The sequence below is a fragment of the Cryptotermes secundus genome, unplaced genomic scaffold, assembly GCF_002891405.2.
Source record: "Cryptotermes secundus unplaced genomic scaffold, Csec_1.0 scaffold617, whole genome shotgun sequence".
In the NCBI taxonomy this organism is placed as follows: domain Eukaryota; kingdom Metazoa; phylum Arthropoda; class Insecta; order Blattodea; family Kalotermitidae; genus Cryptotermes; species Cryptotermes secundus.
Window position 1 is genome coordinate 50,943 of NW_019724592.1, and position 16,097 is coordinate 67,039.

The window sequence follows — 16,097 nt, forward strand, 5'->3', positions numbered from 1 at the left end:
TGTTGATTTGTATTCACCTGATGATGGCCGTTAACGGCCGAAACATGTAGTGAGGCATAGCTGGGTATTGACCTTGATACTCCTTAGTTGTGTTGTGACGGAAAAATAAAGTTATAAATAGTGTAACCTGTTTAGAAAAGCTGCCCCTTCTAAGGATCATATGAAACATATAAACCAACTGTGTAAGATTTGAGGTTTTCACGGCGGTGTCTATGAAGAAAGAAGTCTTCTGGGATATGGCGCCGTGTAGATATTGTGTTAACCGACGTTGCGGAGGAACGTATCGCCTCCATATTCAGGGTAGAAGAAGGTTCGCTCGCTGATTTCTTCTTCTCTTCTATCCTGAAGATGGAAGCGATACGTTCCTCCGAAACGTCGGTTAATACAATATCTACACGGCGCCACATCCCAGAAGACTGCTGTCTTCTAGTGTGTTACTTTGTTCTGTTACTTTATGACGCTTAATGAACAAATTACACTTCGGAAGCGAGCGTTGTCACTGCAGCATGGCGGGTGCTCAGGTTGCGGGAGATTGGCGTCTGTCATGAAGAGAAACTACATACACGGATATGCTACGGGCCATGTTCATCAAGCTGTTCAGTTTGAGCTTAACTCTTAAGCACAGCATGTTACAAAATTTGTACAGTAACAAATTCTTTGAACATAATAATGAAACATAAGATCTCATAACTGAAATTCTTGGCCAGCTGAGCGACTGTCAGGGACTTACCGTGATCCTGAAATCGTGCGGATCGCAAGTGTCGTACCGTCTCCGGAACCTGATGACCGTGTGGGTCCCGTTCTCATACCCCAGCAGCAGCTCGTAGTCTTGGCTCGAGTCCACGTCTGGCTCGGTCCTCTCCAGGGCGTGCCGATCCTGCAACCAGACCAAGAGACGCCTCAGTTACGTAACCCTGCACGCTGACGGACTCGAAAGTAGGAAAGTTCAAAACTTTACATAAACGATCCAAAACATTCAAGGGGATTCGTGTTTCTCGAGGCGTTGAAGAGAATATTTACGTCTTCAGGCACGTCAAGCAGTGCAGCTTGATACACAGGTATCATCATTTGGGAGTAATACAGCTTCCATTCTCAAAGAAGTCACACAGGACCATAATTTTGTATACATTTCTTAGATTTTGATATATTTCAGTCTTGCTCAGAATCACAAGTGCAAGGAATTTGTCGCATCTCGGTGCCTGCCGCCCATATACTCCGTAGTGCAGAAGCTTCCGTGTTCATTTTCATAGACAAGGAGTTGCATTTCATTGATAAAAATGGAGAGGGCTGTCTGTGGAGCTTGAAGGTGGAACCTGGAACTTCGGAATATTGGCAGCACTGATAGAGGGAAGTCAAGGATGCTTTGAGGATATGGCAGTAGCAGGTCCTGCCGGATACCTACTGAACTACAGGCAGCAGATTGGCTTGCAATTTGAAATATTTTTACATAATATATAAAACCTCATTTCCCACTTAAAAACAAGCTCATTGCAGATCATTTCAAATACTAAGCCGTTAATTTTGCTTGTTGAAGAAATCATTGTTCATTCTGAGAATTACATGAAACCCAAAAAGACTTTCTCTGGCAAAATTGTAGGCATATTAAATGCTAAAGTAAATGGAACGTAAAATTATCTCTGTGACTTAATGGACAAATTTACAATGCACAAAAGAAAATACAAATTCGCCGATGCGCAGAAAGCATTCAGAAATGGCTGCTTCATATTCCAACACAGGCAGAAGAACATGGTATAGTTCCTTAATTTAAGTTCACAACAAAAAAAAACCTCTAAGAAATAACAGGAGTGAAATTAAGCAACTGAAGACTAAAGTTTAACAAATTCTTGTTCCTTTTGGCTCACAAAACAACTTAGCCCCTTCCACACTCTAACAACGTTTCCTTATGCCGTTAGTTGTTCCAGCACTTTAAATTTTGTTAATGTAATTAAGAGAGAAATGGTCAATGAGGTCATGAATCAAACCCAAAACTTGAGTAGATAATGAAAAGTTCAGTCCAGTGTGACATACGAGTTTACAACACTTCAGTCCTCATTCACCTTACATGTTTCGATTCAAAAGAATAATCTTCAGAGGCGCACCACTACGATAAGGAAACACTGTCACATAAGATATTTTAACAATATGCACTTTAGATATGACTAATGCTCTCTATATAAATTTTCATAATCTACTCTGTAATTAATAGTGTGACGGACCAAAATGAGACAAGTTAAATTACCAAAACTTGAGCCTCAGTGTTTGCACATAACTTAATATCCGTGGTTGCCGTGTATTTTGAGAGACACACGAGATAAATGTCATAATATCCTGGAATGTTCTCTGTTAGGTCCGCCCAAAAACAGGAAGCATGAAGGGACAGGGCTTCCGGATTGTCATTTGTTGTACGTAATGCAAAAATATCTATAATTAAATTATAATATTGGATATAAACTAATATGATTAATAAAATTATTCCTAAGAGACGTGCCATTATATTACTGAAATGAGAAGTCAGTCATGCAAAGCACAATGGCTATACGTAACATCTCCTCTGCACTATAAACACTCAGTTACTGCTGAGATGAATTTCAGACATTAAAGCTGACGTGTTGTTCTGAACAGCCGATGACGTGTTTCCTGTTTCAAGACGACAAGAAGAGAAATACAATGCTCGCTACCTAAACGTATACTGTCCTTGTATTTGGTTGGTTAAGAGGAAGAAGGAAGAGGTAAAACTAGGCACGGAATTGGTGAACAGGTATGGAAATTACTTACAGTGCACGTAACGTCCAGTAAGACAAGCTATGTGTCATCCTTCTTAAACAGCAGACACAAAGAGGAGATTGTTTGCATAATTCATCCTTCTGAATACATGTTCCGGATATGCTGCAGTGGTAATTTACGTAACACCCAAATAATTACAGTGTACATCACAGCGAACTTCCGCCTATTACAATAGTCCTTTTTTAATGAAAAGCCGAGTGGCTCCGCTGGACACGAATTTTTACGCTGATGAAAGAAAGATAGAGGGGCGGCTAGAAGTGACAAGAAGACGAGGAAGAAGACGTAAGAAGATGCTGGATGACCTTGGGGACAGAAGAGGATACTGTCATTTGAAGGAGAAAGCTCTAGATCGCATTAAATGGAGGAATTGTTTTGGAAGAGACTGTGGACCTGTCGTCTTGACAGATTACTGATGATGATGATGATGAATAGCTAAAATACTTTCAATTCACCCTGGTATTTTATAAATAAATTTACGTTGATGTAATGGAATATATTTATGTAACACATATTCACTAATTATATGTTTTATATTTGACAGAAGAAACAAATCCTCTAACACCTGTTCTTAATAGAATTTCCGAAGCATTGTAAACAAAACTACAATTATCTTGTTAGAAACAGGGACTACTGCAGTTGTCCGTTAATATTGGAATTGAAATTTGAAGGCATGCTATTTGTTGTTGCTTTAGTAAAAGTTAGTTCTTGCAATATTTTTATTTTTCAGGAGTATTTTTTGTTGATTTTATGATTTCAGAGAAATGTCCATAGACGTTCTGTTAGATACCGAAGTCCTAGGAGTGCGAACTTTGGTGCTGATCCCAGACACGGTCTGTTGAAACCTCACATTCCTTCAGAGGTGACAGAGCTCACAGAGAGCGAGTGAAGTATATCAGAAGATTTACTAGAGAGCTCTGTCGCCGAAACTGCCAATGATATTGGTGAGAATTTGCTAGATATTTTCTGCTTTTAACAATCATCAAGAAGGAGTTGCAAATAAAGCGCACACAGAACGCAACATTCCTTATACGAAACTGTGGAGTGAAATATCTCGAAATTATATTTTTCAATTGCGAAATGAAACGATGCTAACAATGCAGGAAAAAACAATAGATATAATTTTCATTTCATGCATCCTGTTGTGTTATAATATATAATTTATTTATTAAAACCGTCACAACACAACTATATCAAGGTCAGTGCCTAGTTTGGCTCTGCTACATGTTTAGGCTATTCAGTATTCAGTATTAGAGGGGGTGGGTTTCCCCATGCACCGCGACTAGTAGTCTATTGTACGTCCCCTTTTAATTTCTACTGTTGCCATACCCTACCGGTACCGGTGCTCGCTATCTCCCCTTTCTGCCACCGATGTCGGCCCTCTTCTGGCAGTGGTACCCGATAATTTCCCCATCTACCGGAGGAATTGGAAACTACTTGGGCGGGAAACTTTTGCCTAATTTAGCTCAGAGGTCTCCTAGAGACATGAGGATCTTTTACGTGCCGTAAATCTACGACACGGGACCCACGGCTTAAAGTCCCTCCCGGAGGACTTGTTCCCTGAATTTATCCGCCCTTAAAAATTCCACGACCTCCGCCGGGTTTGAACCCACGTACCTTGAGTCATGAGGTGGGAACGTTACCCCTAGACTACGGAGGCCGCTTGTTTCGGCTATTAGTAGCCATCATCAGGCAAACACATGGCTAACTATATATTTCACAATTCTCTTACTTTTCCATTGGTAATTCCACAATACAGCGAAACTGAGAGGGCTCACGCTATGTAAGAACTTAACTTTTAATTTATACTTGCATTCCGACTTGAAATATGTCTGCGAACTCTTAGGGATAAATTTCTTCCAAAATTATTGCCATTCAAATTTCAATGCAGGAAAAAATTAGATTAAAATTCTGGGGCATGGCGTCATCTCCTTACAAGTTACAGGCTTAATAGTATTGTAACGTGTTTTGCTACCGATGACTGGCCTGTTACCGTAGTAGCGACAGCGTCCGATGTTGTTACGTCACCGCTGGCGGGGGAGGGGATGTCCTCAATAGCGCAATACGTCACAGTATATTTACATTATTATAATATACATATTTTAATATTTAATTAGCAGGACATAATAGCACTTATAACATTTAAGTATGTCATGGCGGTACTAATTCCTGTTGTGGACTTAGCGCGTATGGCGCCACGTGGTTAGTGTGTGTACTAACAGTACAGAGGTAATGCAGGGTAAAATCATGACATAAAGATAGGTAACAGATGTTTTGAAAATGTGGAACAGTTCAGATATTTGGGAACGACGATAACAAATCAAAACCTGATTCAGGAGGAAATTAAGAGGAGATTGAACTCGGGTAACGCTTGCTACCATTCAGTTCAGAACCTTTTGTCTTCTCGTCTGCTGTCAAAAAACATACAAATTAGAATATACAAAACTATAATTTTGCCTCTGGTTCTGTATGGGTGTGAAACTTGGTCTTGACATTAAGGGCGGAACATAGAATGAGGGTGTTGAGGAGAATATTTGTACCGAAGAGAGATGAAGTGACAGGAAGTTGGAGAAAACTGCATAATGACGAGCTTCATAACTTGTGCTCTTCTCCAAGTATAATTAGAATGCTCAAGTCAAGGAGGATGAGGTGGGCAGGGCATGTAGCACGAATGAAGACGAGGAACGCATATAGGATATTGGTGGGAAAGCCAGAATTAAAGAGACCACAGGGAAGACCAAGGCGTAGGTGGGTGGACAATATTAAAATGGATCTTAGAGAGATAGGATGGGATGATATGGATTGGATAGATCTGGCTCATGATAGGGACCAGTGGAGGGCTCTTGTGAACACGGTAATGAACCTTCGGGTTCCATAAAATGCTGGGAAAATTCTTGAGTAGCTGCAGATTTGGCTTCTCCTCAGGAAGGGCTCAGCTCCATAAGTAAGTAAGTAAGTAAGTAAGTAAGTAAGTAAGTATTAACAGTACAGAGGAACATACTGTCTCAGTCATTATTTACCCTGAAGAAGGTTGGTTGGTATCCCTCTGTCAATTCATACGGTGTCATAATCCAAAAGACCAGCTATAAATTATAAGAATATGGAGCGTTAGAAGCTTAAGAAGGAATGATTACAGTAAATGAACTGGAAAGAACGTTAACATAATCACTGGACGTTTCGTAAGGAAAACCAACACCCGCACAACAAATTCCGTCTCCAGGAGTCATTACACATGCTAAGTTACATGTTGCGCTTGAGTAAATCTGAACACTTCGTTTCATTAAAAATTCCTCAGGACCCTTTTTTGAGTAATACAAATGATGGAAAAAAAAACCTGAAGGCAAACTTTTGTTCAGATCTGTAACATACTAAAGAAGCTGTGGGGAAACTAAGTGAAGTTCCGTAATGGTATTTCCATCGAGTTCTTTCTTCCATAATACGTAAATGTACCGAAAGAATTTAACTTAATTAAAGCAATATTTTAAGAAGAAACAAAGCAAGGCTTGATTGAAAACAGAGATCATAACACACACCTTACTTTCCCTTAGGATTCAGGTTCCTAACAGAAACTCTCTTTAGCAATGAAGTATCATGAAAATTGAAAAGAAATTAAGTGATGTTATCGTGTTCTCTTCAGTGTTCCAAATAGAAAGAGTTTAAATGGAGTGAAGAGGGCGCCGTTGGTATCCACATCAACTCTTCTTTGGAAGGGAAGTATTATTTTTACTTTGAAGATGGCTTTGCTTTGAGTGTTAATACCATTAGACTGAATTGAAGTCTTTCATAAAATTTATATACAAATAATTGCGGGCGAAGTATATTTTAATTAAAGAAAGTTCTTTAATTTTCAGCAGAATATATATTATGAGTCTGAGGAAAGGTTTTGAAACTTTGACTCTTTCATTCTATCTTACTTAATGTCTGTAATAGATAATTATGCTTTCAGATTTCTATGAAGTGGAAACTTTGATTGAATTATGAAACAAGAAATCTGGATGAACACAAGAAGAGATCATGAAACCCATTTCTAGTTCAGACTGCCTCTTCTGCAAGACGTGTGTGGTTTACAGCTTGGAGCCTGAAATCTATTAAAATGACACTCTTACATCCATATCCTCCCTCAAGAAAATAAAAGCACTGCCTTTACATTCCAAGAAGTAATTACGCAATTCTGTTTGGGGAAATAATCGATGCAGATCATCTGAAATGTTACATCGTGTAGTCTGGTAGAAGTTTACATGCATTCCACAAGCATTAAAAATCTTTAATATGAGCATCATGAAAAACATAATGAACTTTGTTTGGAAAAGACTTATTGTCATGTGTAGAGGGGAAATCGTGACTGATTTTGTGAGTTCTAGGTGTGACTGATTGGATTTATTAGGCGGCTGTATTACAGTTTCACTTGATTAAAAGAGTTAACATATTTTACTCCTTCTGGATAACGAATCTCTTACTTTTGTCCGGATTTTGTAGTAGCGTCTAGTTTTCTCTTCTGTAGCCTTTTGCATTCTTCTATCATATTCTGTCTCCTTTCGGTCAGTTCTCTCCCCTGAGGAAGGTTCTGGTCGAACCGAAAGGAGATCGCCTCCTTGAAGGGTTCCCTTTTTTTCATCTCCGATGTAACTGCCCGTTTCTGCATCCGTTGCCTAGGAACCGAGGTATTCAGTAGTTCCTCTGTTGTCGCGATTTTTGTGACCTTCGCTACTAAGTAACGGAAGTTCTGTTGTTGTTCGCATTACATGGGTTTTCTGGTTCCACATCTTAATAATGTGAACCGTCACAGTAAGGTGTATTTAATGATGATAGGTGATGGATGATGGATGATAGGTAAGAAAAAAACATTTGGCGAAAAATTTAAATATACAAAACTATAATTCTGCCTTTGTTTTTGTGTGGGTATGAATCTTGACCCCCTCGTTGATGTCTCCACCTTATCGTGGTGGACCTGTCGTATGACAGATTACTGCTCAATGAATGAAAATGAATCTTGGGCTCCGACTTTGAGGGAAGAAGGAAAATATTTGAACTAATAGAAGGCTGAAGAAGATTATACATAGTGTGACGTGTTGCGCTATGCAGGACACCCCCGCCAGCGGTGACGTAACACCATCGGAGCGCTGTCGCTACTAGGGGAATAGGCAAGTCAACACTCCCTCCCCTTCCCCGCCAGCGGTGACGTGGCCAAGAGATGTCGCGGTTTCTAGGCAGCAGTAAACAACTCCCGACAGCGTTGCTAGCAACACGGAGCCCCTTGGCCACGTCACCGCTGGCGGTGAGGAGCTTCATAATTTTGACTTCTAGCTACATACAGTTAGAATGATAAAGCTGTGAGGAAGTGATGGGCAGGGCATGAAGCGTGCATGAAAGAGAAGAGGAACGCACAGAGAATGTTGGTACAAAAACTATAAGGTTAGAGGCCAGTAGAGAGACTTAGAAGTAGATAAGACAATATTCAAAATGGTCTTAGAGAAATAGAATGGGATTGTACTGACTGGATTCATCTGGCTCAGGATAGAGCCCAGTGGCAGGCTGTTGTAAACACTGTAATGAAACTTGGGGTTCCGTAAAATATTTTGGGAATCCATTAGCGACTTTTATCTTCTCAAGAAGTACTTTTTTTTCCCTTGGCACTACAGCCCCCAGTGGGCCTAGGCCTACCTCCATGAACTTCTCCGTTCACTTCAGTTTCTCAAGAAGGACTAGCTCCATGAAATTTGTAATTTAGACAAGCATTCGGAAGGAGGCGCCTGGAAGTTAATATGAAACATTATATTGACATTTGTCTGGAAAGAGCGAGGAAGAGCTCAGAAAAAAAAAACAGTCACGGAATCTGACCTGCGATCTCCCGATTACCGAGCAAATATATTGTTCGCTCTCCCGCAATGCTCGGTCCGTGAGAGTAATGATAAAGCAGAGGGTGCATACTGTAAGCATTCTACATGGTTAATATAACTTAATATTTTAAAGAGTTGTTTGAAACGCAATAAAAAGTTTGCCACGCGCAAAACTTTTCAAGCAGAGTAGCTCCTTTTAACGAAATTGGCACAAAGGAAGTTGTGGGACCATGTCATAGCTCAGACCGTTAGGTACCGGCTCCACACTCGCAATTCCCGTGGTCAGTAACGTGTGAAGTCATGCAAGGGGGGTGAAGTGGCGACTGAGCAGGTTTTCTTCCTGCTGTCTTCCCACGGCAAACGTCATTCCTCACTGCCCCCGAGGTGTACAACAGCCTTGACCAGTCAGCACATTGTCACATTGCCGGTCATTGAGTGGGGGTGGGGGGGTTCCATCTCTCCGCCCCCTCCCCCACTTACCTGGTTACAGAGCAAGGAAATCTCTTTACGAAATTGAAATGTTGAAACATTAATTCCATTTAGATTCTAAAGGGTTCTGGCGATAGTGAATGACAGAGAATTACTGGGGTTTTGGACGTCTTTCATCGTCCGGAATTTTAGGTAATAGAGGACACGACGTTTCGGAAACTGGATCTGTTTCCGTCTTCAGGTGAGAAAGGAAGACACCTACTCATTTGGACCTCTTATAAAGAGCTAATCTCAATCACTCAATCCAGTGATTGAGATTAGCTGAAGACGGAAACAAATCCAGTTTCCGAAACGTCGTGTCTTCTATCACCTAAGAATCCTGGCGATGGAAAAAGTCCAAAACCCCAGTAATTCCTTCATATGTGTCATTATAAATGAGAAAGGAATTGCAACGACCATGTAATTAGCGTTACGCGTGACGTCAGCTTTGATTCATCTGAGATTCTTTTGAACTTATTGTTTTCAGCAAAGTATATTGGAAGGAAAACATATAAAAGAATTTTTGTTCGACGTGGAGTCGTTCCGAGATAAATTTTAATTAATCACAGAGGCAATCAAAAAAAAACTGTATATGCTGCATTCACAGGATCCAGAATATAAAATTACTTTCACCGCCATCAGATATCACGTCCAAATTCTACTTCTCTAGATCCATTGTCAAATTCTTATCGCTTCTTAAACAGACCGGGTGGAAATTGAAAGAGAAATCACATTAGAGACTTTTTTCTCGGTTTCTTCCTTTGGGCGGAGCAAAATGACGTCATCAGACACATTTCAGTGAATACCGGATAAAGCAACGTGTTTCTTGCCCTGCCAATGGCGCTGTGGTGTAATGAAACGGCGCTCCCTTTCCACAAAACGGGGCGTATGAAGAAGGGAGTGGAAGAATACGACATTAAGTACCAAGGCACAGAAAGAAATACGGTTTAATTTAGTTTCTCCTAGGAATTAAACTAATCCAGATATAAGGTATGTCTGGATGAAGAGAAGTTTCAGCTTGTGGTCTTCTGTGTCCACTTTGTACGTCGGCCACTAATTGGCCTATTGTACCAGCCCTGGATGGTAGATGATGATGAATGTGGATCAGTCAGTGAAATGGGAATTGACAGAGGAAACCGAAGTACTCGGAGAAAACCTGCCCCAGTGTCATTTTCTGCATCACATATCCCATATGACTTGACCTCGGCTCGAACCCAGGCCGCCGCTGTGGGAAGCCTGCGACTAACCGTGGAACGGTCACGATGATAAAGCTATGGCCGTCTCGTACTTACAGTATGTATTTACTGCAGCCCGCATCCATTTAAAGGCTGACACACGTCATTCTGCGGAACACGTCAACCTTTGTCACAGCTGCTTGAAATCTTGCCACAAGATTCTCGGTAGTACATGGAGGGAGCATAAATAAGTTTCTTCAGGCCTCCCCAAAGGAAAAAGATCCATTGGATCTCGACCTTACGACACAGGGGCCCTATACTCGGCACTCAACGTCCAATTCAATTTCCTGGATACGTCGCGCTGAAACCATTGCCGTACTTATTTCTCCATAGCTTCGCTGTGCAGAAACTACAAGTAGAGGCACTCCTTCAAGAAGCCTCGGTGGATAAATTTCAAGAAAGCCACGATATAGTCGAGCAGTCAGCTACTCAGGTAACAGAGAGGGAGCCGAAGACAAAGAACCCGACGGTTCCGGCCCAGAACTGATGAAGAGGATTATCCCGTGCCCAGAAGAGATTCTTGTGGACTCTGGGAGCGCTCTCACAAATAGAACATACTTAATCTGTTCACAGGATATTATGTAATTGGAGCTCATGTTCAGTGTGTCCATATCGTAGCAATTTGCAAAAGTATATACTTAGAAGTTTGTCACTTGGAAACAGATGTGCATTCCATGAGTAGTATTGTGGATGAAACTGATCAAAGACCGTCGATTAGGACATTCGTGCTACATCGCTTAAGCTTCACTACTGATCACGTTCTTTAGCTATAATAACGGCATATTCATTGGCTGGGGTACGTACACTCCATAGACGACCTGAATTGACGTGTGCTGTAGTGCTACATTTCCTTCTGTCGTCTGGATGACGTCGAGCAGGATGACGTAACTCGTATTACAGCCCTGCAGTACCAGCTCGACCATTACAGCTGCCGAGGGAGAACATGTCGCAGTGTTCGTTGTATGTGTGTTCCGTGATCGACCCCTGCGTACAGCTAACATCGCGCTATGTACTGTCGTGAGAACTGCGTTATCCCATTCTGATGGTAGCCTATGTCTAGAAAAGTAAGCATCTGAGAGCTTACGTTGTATGACATTTTCGGCATGAATCACGTTTTGGAGCGCTTGTGCAAGAATTTAATTCACCTCTTACAGAACGTACTTATGTAAAACGTTTACTAATTTGTTATTATTTTTGTTAATTACCTTCTTCTGCTCGATGTACTGTAGCTCTGTGTAATTTTCTTCATTACTCTGTGGTTCTTTAAATTACTTCCGTTTACACGGCTGGCAGGAACTTGTCAGCATGGCTCTTTGTGTGCAGATGGGATTTGTTGTGATAGAAATTCGGCTGCAGCTTTTCGAATTTATTACTCAATAATAATCCTGATTTTCGATGCTTTATGATTGACCTATTGACAGCCCTATTAATATACCATAAGAGGCAAGCAAAAACGGTGACCTCAAGGTTTTTTGCATATTTTTTTGGAAGGGAGCTGCGAATATTGTCATGCCATAACAGAATTTTAGTATTCTGAGCCCACAAATGGGGACAGTTCAGTATCCAACGAGAATTTTTGCTGAATTCATAAAATCTGCTTTGTGAACTCAAGAGATGATGTTACAAATGGAGAATCAGGGCAGATGATACATTCCGGATAACTTCGCAGCCACGATAGGGAGACAAATTTAATTTTAGAGCTCGTATAAGTAGGGAAACGGGAGCAGCACTGAAAGCGTGAACTTAAAACTTCATAACCCAACTGCGAGCCGTGAAAATCGAAAGTTAGTTTCTGAACTTCTGCAGGAGATGTGTTATTAATCTCTGTCTTCCAACTTATAACAAACTTAAATCAAATTTAGCTCGCCTATAAATAACCTCAAAATAATTTTCTCTGTTCTTCTGCAATAGAGAATTACAATATTGTAAAGGATTTGATCAACGCGTTGCTAGGCGACAGCTCTGTAAACACAGTCAAACACGCAATAATAAAGGAGGTTTTGTTCCGAGTGTCCACGGTTACGTCATGCAGCGGCCGGTGTTCGTCACGTGACATGTCTTTCCAGTGATGCGTGTCCGTTCCTCTGCTATATAAGTGACAGAATTCATTCAGTTCAGAGACGACGAGTCGGTTCTCGGTAGGGGATGGCCACGGGAAGTTCGTAGTTGAAGAAGAATACAAGAATCCAGCCTGTGAAAACTTTAAGTGTAATTTGAAGTATTTGTGCTTGTTGTAGCGCAATGATATCGGTAGTGTGTGATATAGTGAGACTTTATTAGTTCTTGTGTTATAAATCGTTGGTGTCTGTGTAGAGTAATACAAGTGAATTAAGTGAGACAGCTAGTTCAAAGGTAGTTACGAGTCAGTTGTAAGATGGAGGAGTGAGTCCAGAAGAATTTTTCCTTCCGATGGTCCAGAATCTTTGTAGAAGAAATAGCAAGAACACTTCATGCTGATCTGAAGTGCTAATTTCTATGTTGAATTTCATTGCTAGGGGGATGACTAGTGGAAAATGAGAATCCTAGTGCGTGGGTGGACTTGAAAGTGCGTAAATGAGCGACAGCGCAATAATTTTAATTGAGAGAACTTGTAACTGCAGAGTTAATAAATCCAATCATCCGAACTAAACCCCTTTATTTTTGTCACGTGTACCAACCGACATGTGACAATATCTTCCAGTAATTTATTAATGGATATAATTGACAACATCTGGACTAAACACGCCCACAGTTAATACAGCGTCCCCATGAACTATTCTTCTCAGGTTCTCCCAACTTCTCCTGTCTACTAAGCGATCATCTTCCAAGATCAAATCTCGTATTCTGTAGCTTATTTTTTTTTTGTGACAGACAAGCTACACAACCAGGGCGTCGTAATGTCCAACATGTGACTATATAATAACATTAAATCATTTTTACAAACCCTCTTAAGTCATTTTGTAAAACCCAATTTGCTATTACATTCACCCCTCTTATATAGAAATACTTTTCTGAGAGATAGGTGTATATTTTATTGTGAACAATTATACTGTCATGGAAGTATTAAGACTGTTGATGGCATGGACCGCCTCTGTGGTGTAGTGGTCAGCGTTCCCGGCTACAGATCCAGCGGTCCGGGTTTCGATTCCTGGCGCTACAGATTTTTTTCTGAGAAGTAGTGGGTCTGGAACGGGGATAATTGAGGACCTATTTCAAGGAAATAGCGGCTCCGTTCTAGAAAACTGAAATTAAACGCCGTGGGGATTCGTTGGCACTAAACTTCACCGACAAAGCGACGGTCGGTCGGTATGGTTCGCTTGCGGACTGAAATCACGGAGTTGACATGTGATGCAGTCCAGTTAGATGAAACGGCAGTAACATTTCTATCCTGAAACTGGAGACAACAGACACCTAACAATTATTACTTAGCTACTAGAAGACTTTCATCTTCATTTTCTTGCAATGTAGCCTCGATCGTGCGACAAGCAAGTACGTCTGCACTTTTTGCTCGGTTCAGTGGGCTCCCGACCCCTTCCTCCGAACTGGAGGTTCAGAGTATTAGGCGTACTTTCCCACCGCATGACTCAGGTACACGGGTTCAAACCCGGCGGAGGTTGTGGAATTTTTAAGGGCGGAAAAATTCAGGGAACAAGTCCTCCGGGAGGGACTTTAAGCCGTGGGTCCCGTGTCGTAGCTTTACGCCACGTAAAAGAACTTCATGTCTCAAGGAGACCTCTGAGCCAAATTTGTTAGGACATTTCCCGCCCAACAATAGTCTCTAACACCTCTGGTAGATGGGGGAAGCATCTAGATACCGCTGAGCCAGTAGAGGCCGAACTCGCTGGCTGAGTCGGGACTGATGGCACGCACCAGTACCAGTAGGGTATAGAGACTGGTAGAATATCACAGGGCGATGTACAATAGATCACACTGGTCGCGGTGCATGGGGAAACCCACCCCCTTCAATAATAATAATAATAATAATAATAATAATAATTAGGCGTACTTCCAGAATTTCGTAACCCCATAACTGATTTCCGTGAGTGGAAGGCAGGACAAAAGGCTTAACCATGAATGCAGGAGATCAATAACAAGTAATAGCCCAGTGAAGGAAAACTTCAGGTGTGAGTTGATCACGCAATCTCAGAACGTGATTACGGGAATGGATACTCTTCAACAGAAGTGCTTCATAGGATAGCATGACGTAATAAATAAATTGCCCGCCTTTCCACAAGAAAAGGCACATGTGGATATGATTTTATCAAAATGAAGTAATTTGTTAAGTGTTGTGCCATAAACTATGAATTCTGATCGATATGGAATTAGGTATATTCCGGTACACAATTCAGTTTCAGTAATTGGAAGCCTCGTGTTGATTTAAGTAATGTTTCGAAATTAATTTCCTCCTTCGATCGCCTTGTTTAGATAAATAATCGCTCCTTATTCTCAGGACGTAAGAAATCCATAAACACAATCTGTGAGCAACATTCAAGCAGAGGGCATATATAGTAAACAGTGTGTTTTAAATGTTAAAAATTGAATTCGGCCTTTATTTGAATACCAATCACCAGCAAGTACATATTATTTAAACTGTAATTATATCTCTTTATTTTTAATTAACATAATTATGTCGCAATTACCCTCACATCTTTATTTCCAATTACACATCTGTCACGATTGGTTATGTGTTTCTTCCTTCTTACCAGGAGAAACCAACTGAAGACTCTCTCCAAACTTTAAATGCATTGACTTCTGCTTTATTTACTTTAGATCTCTTGTAAAAAAGAAAGGCAAGAGCTTCAGTGTTCTACAAAATGCGAGGAATTTCTTGAGTAGCTGACAGAGTCTTAGCTTCTGAAGGGCGAATATGCTCTGTGAAATTATTTAATTAGTTCGTTCGAATGTATATCAATACATTTTATGCTATTAAGAAATTAAGTGATACACAGTTACACGTCATCTGCATCGACATCTTGCATAGATATATCAGTATTAGCTGACATCAGACACAAGTCAATAAATATTACTTCCAACCTTAACAACCTATTTTATTGGGTTTTCTGGAAGCCTCTATACGACCAACGCAGAAGGACCTGGTCATAGTCAATACTCCTGAAGACGTTCTGTCCTTTTGAGGATGTATGGATTATACGCACTAGGAAGAAGATGCTTCCGTATTATCTCATTTTCTATACATAAATACGTCTCGTAAAGGATGCTTGCGCCGGTCACGGTAGCCGAGCGGTCTAAGGCATGTACTGTCTTCGCTCGCTTGGAAACCGGGATCGTGGGTTCGGATCTGTTTCCTGTGAGGTACGAACTGAATTCTTATATATTATTCTTATACACTGCCGGTCACGGTAGCCCAGCGGTCTAAGGCATGTACTGTCTTCGCTCGCTTGGAAACCGGGATCGTGGGTTCGGATCTGTTTCCTGTGAGGTACGAACTGAATTCTTATATATTATTCTTATACACTGCCGGTCACGGTAGCCCAGCGGTCTAAGGCATGTACTGTCTTCGCTCGCTTGGAAACCGGGATCGTGGGTTCGGATCTGTTTCCTGTGAGGTACGAACTGAATTCTTATATATTATTCTTATACACTGCCGGTCACGGTAGCCCAGCGGTCTAAGGCATGTACTGTCTTCGCTCGCTTGGAAACCGGGATCGTGGGTTCGGATCTGTTTCCTGTGAGGTACGAACTGAATTCTTATATATTATTCTTATACACTGCCGGTCACGGTAGCCCAGCGGTCTAAGGCATGTACTGTCTTCGCTCGCTTGGAAACCGGGATCGT

The 16,097-nt window shown here is 41.1% G+C and overlaps 1 protein-coding gene across 1 annotated transcript in view; it reads right to left on the reverse strand.

The window, feature by feature from the left end:
• LOC111862382 (MOXD1 homolog 2) overlaps positions 1 to 16,097 on the reverse strand; it is a 165,911-nt gene that overhangs the window by 48,956 nt on the left and 100,858 nt on the right. Inside the window, exon 3 of the mRNA XM_023847712.2 lies at positions 731 to 877. Within this exon, the coding sequence (XP_023703480.2) occupies positions 731 to 877 (147 nt within the window). The remainder of the gene's footprint in view (positions 1 to 730; positions 878 to 16,097) is intronic.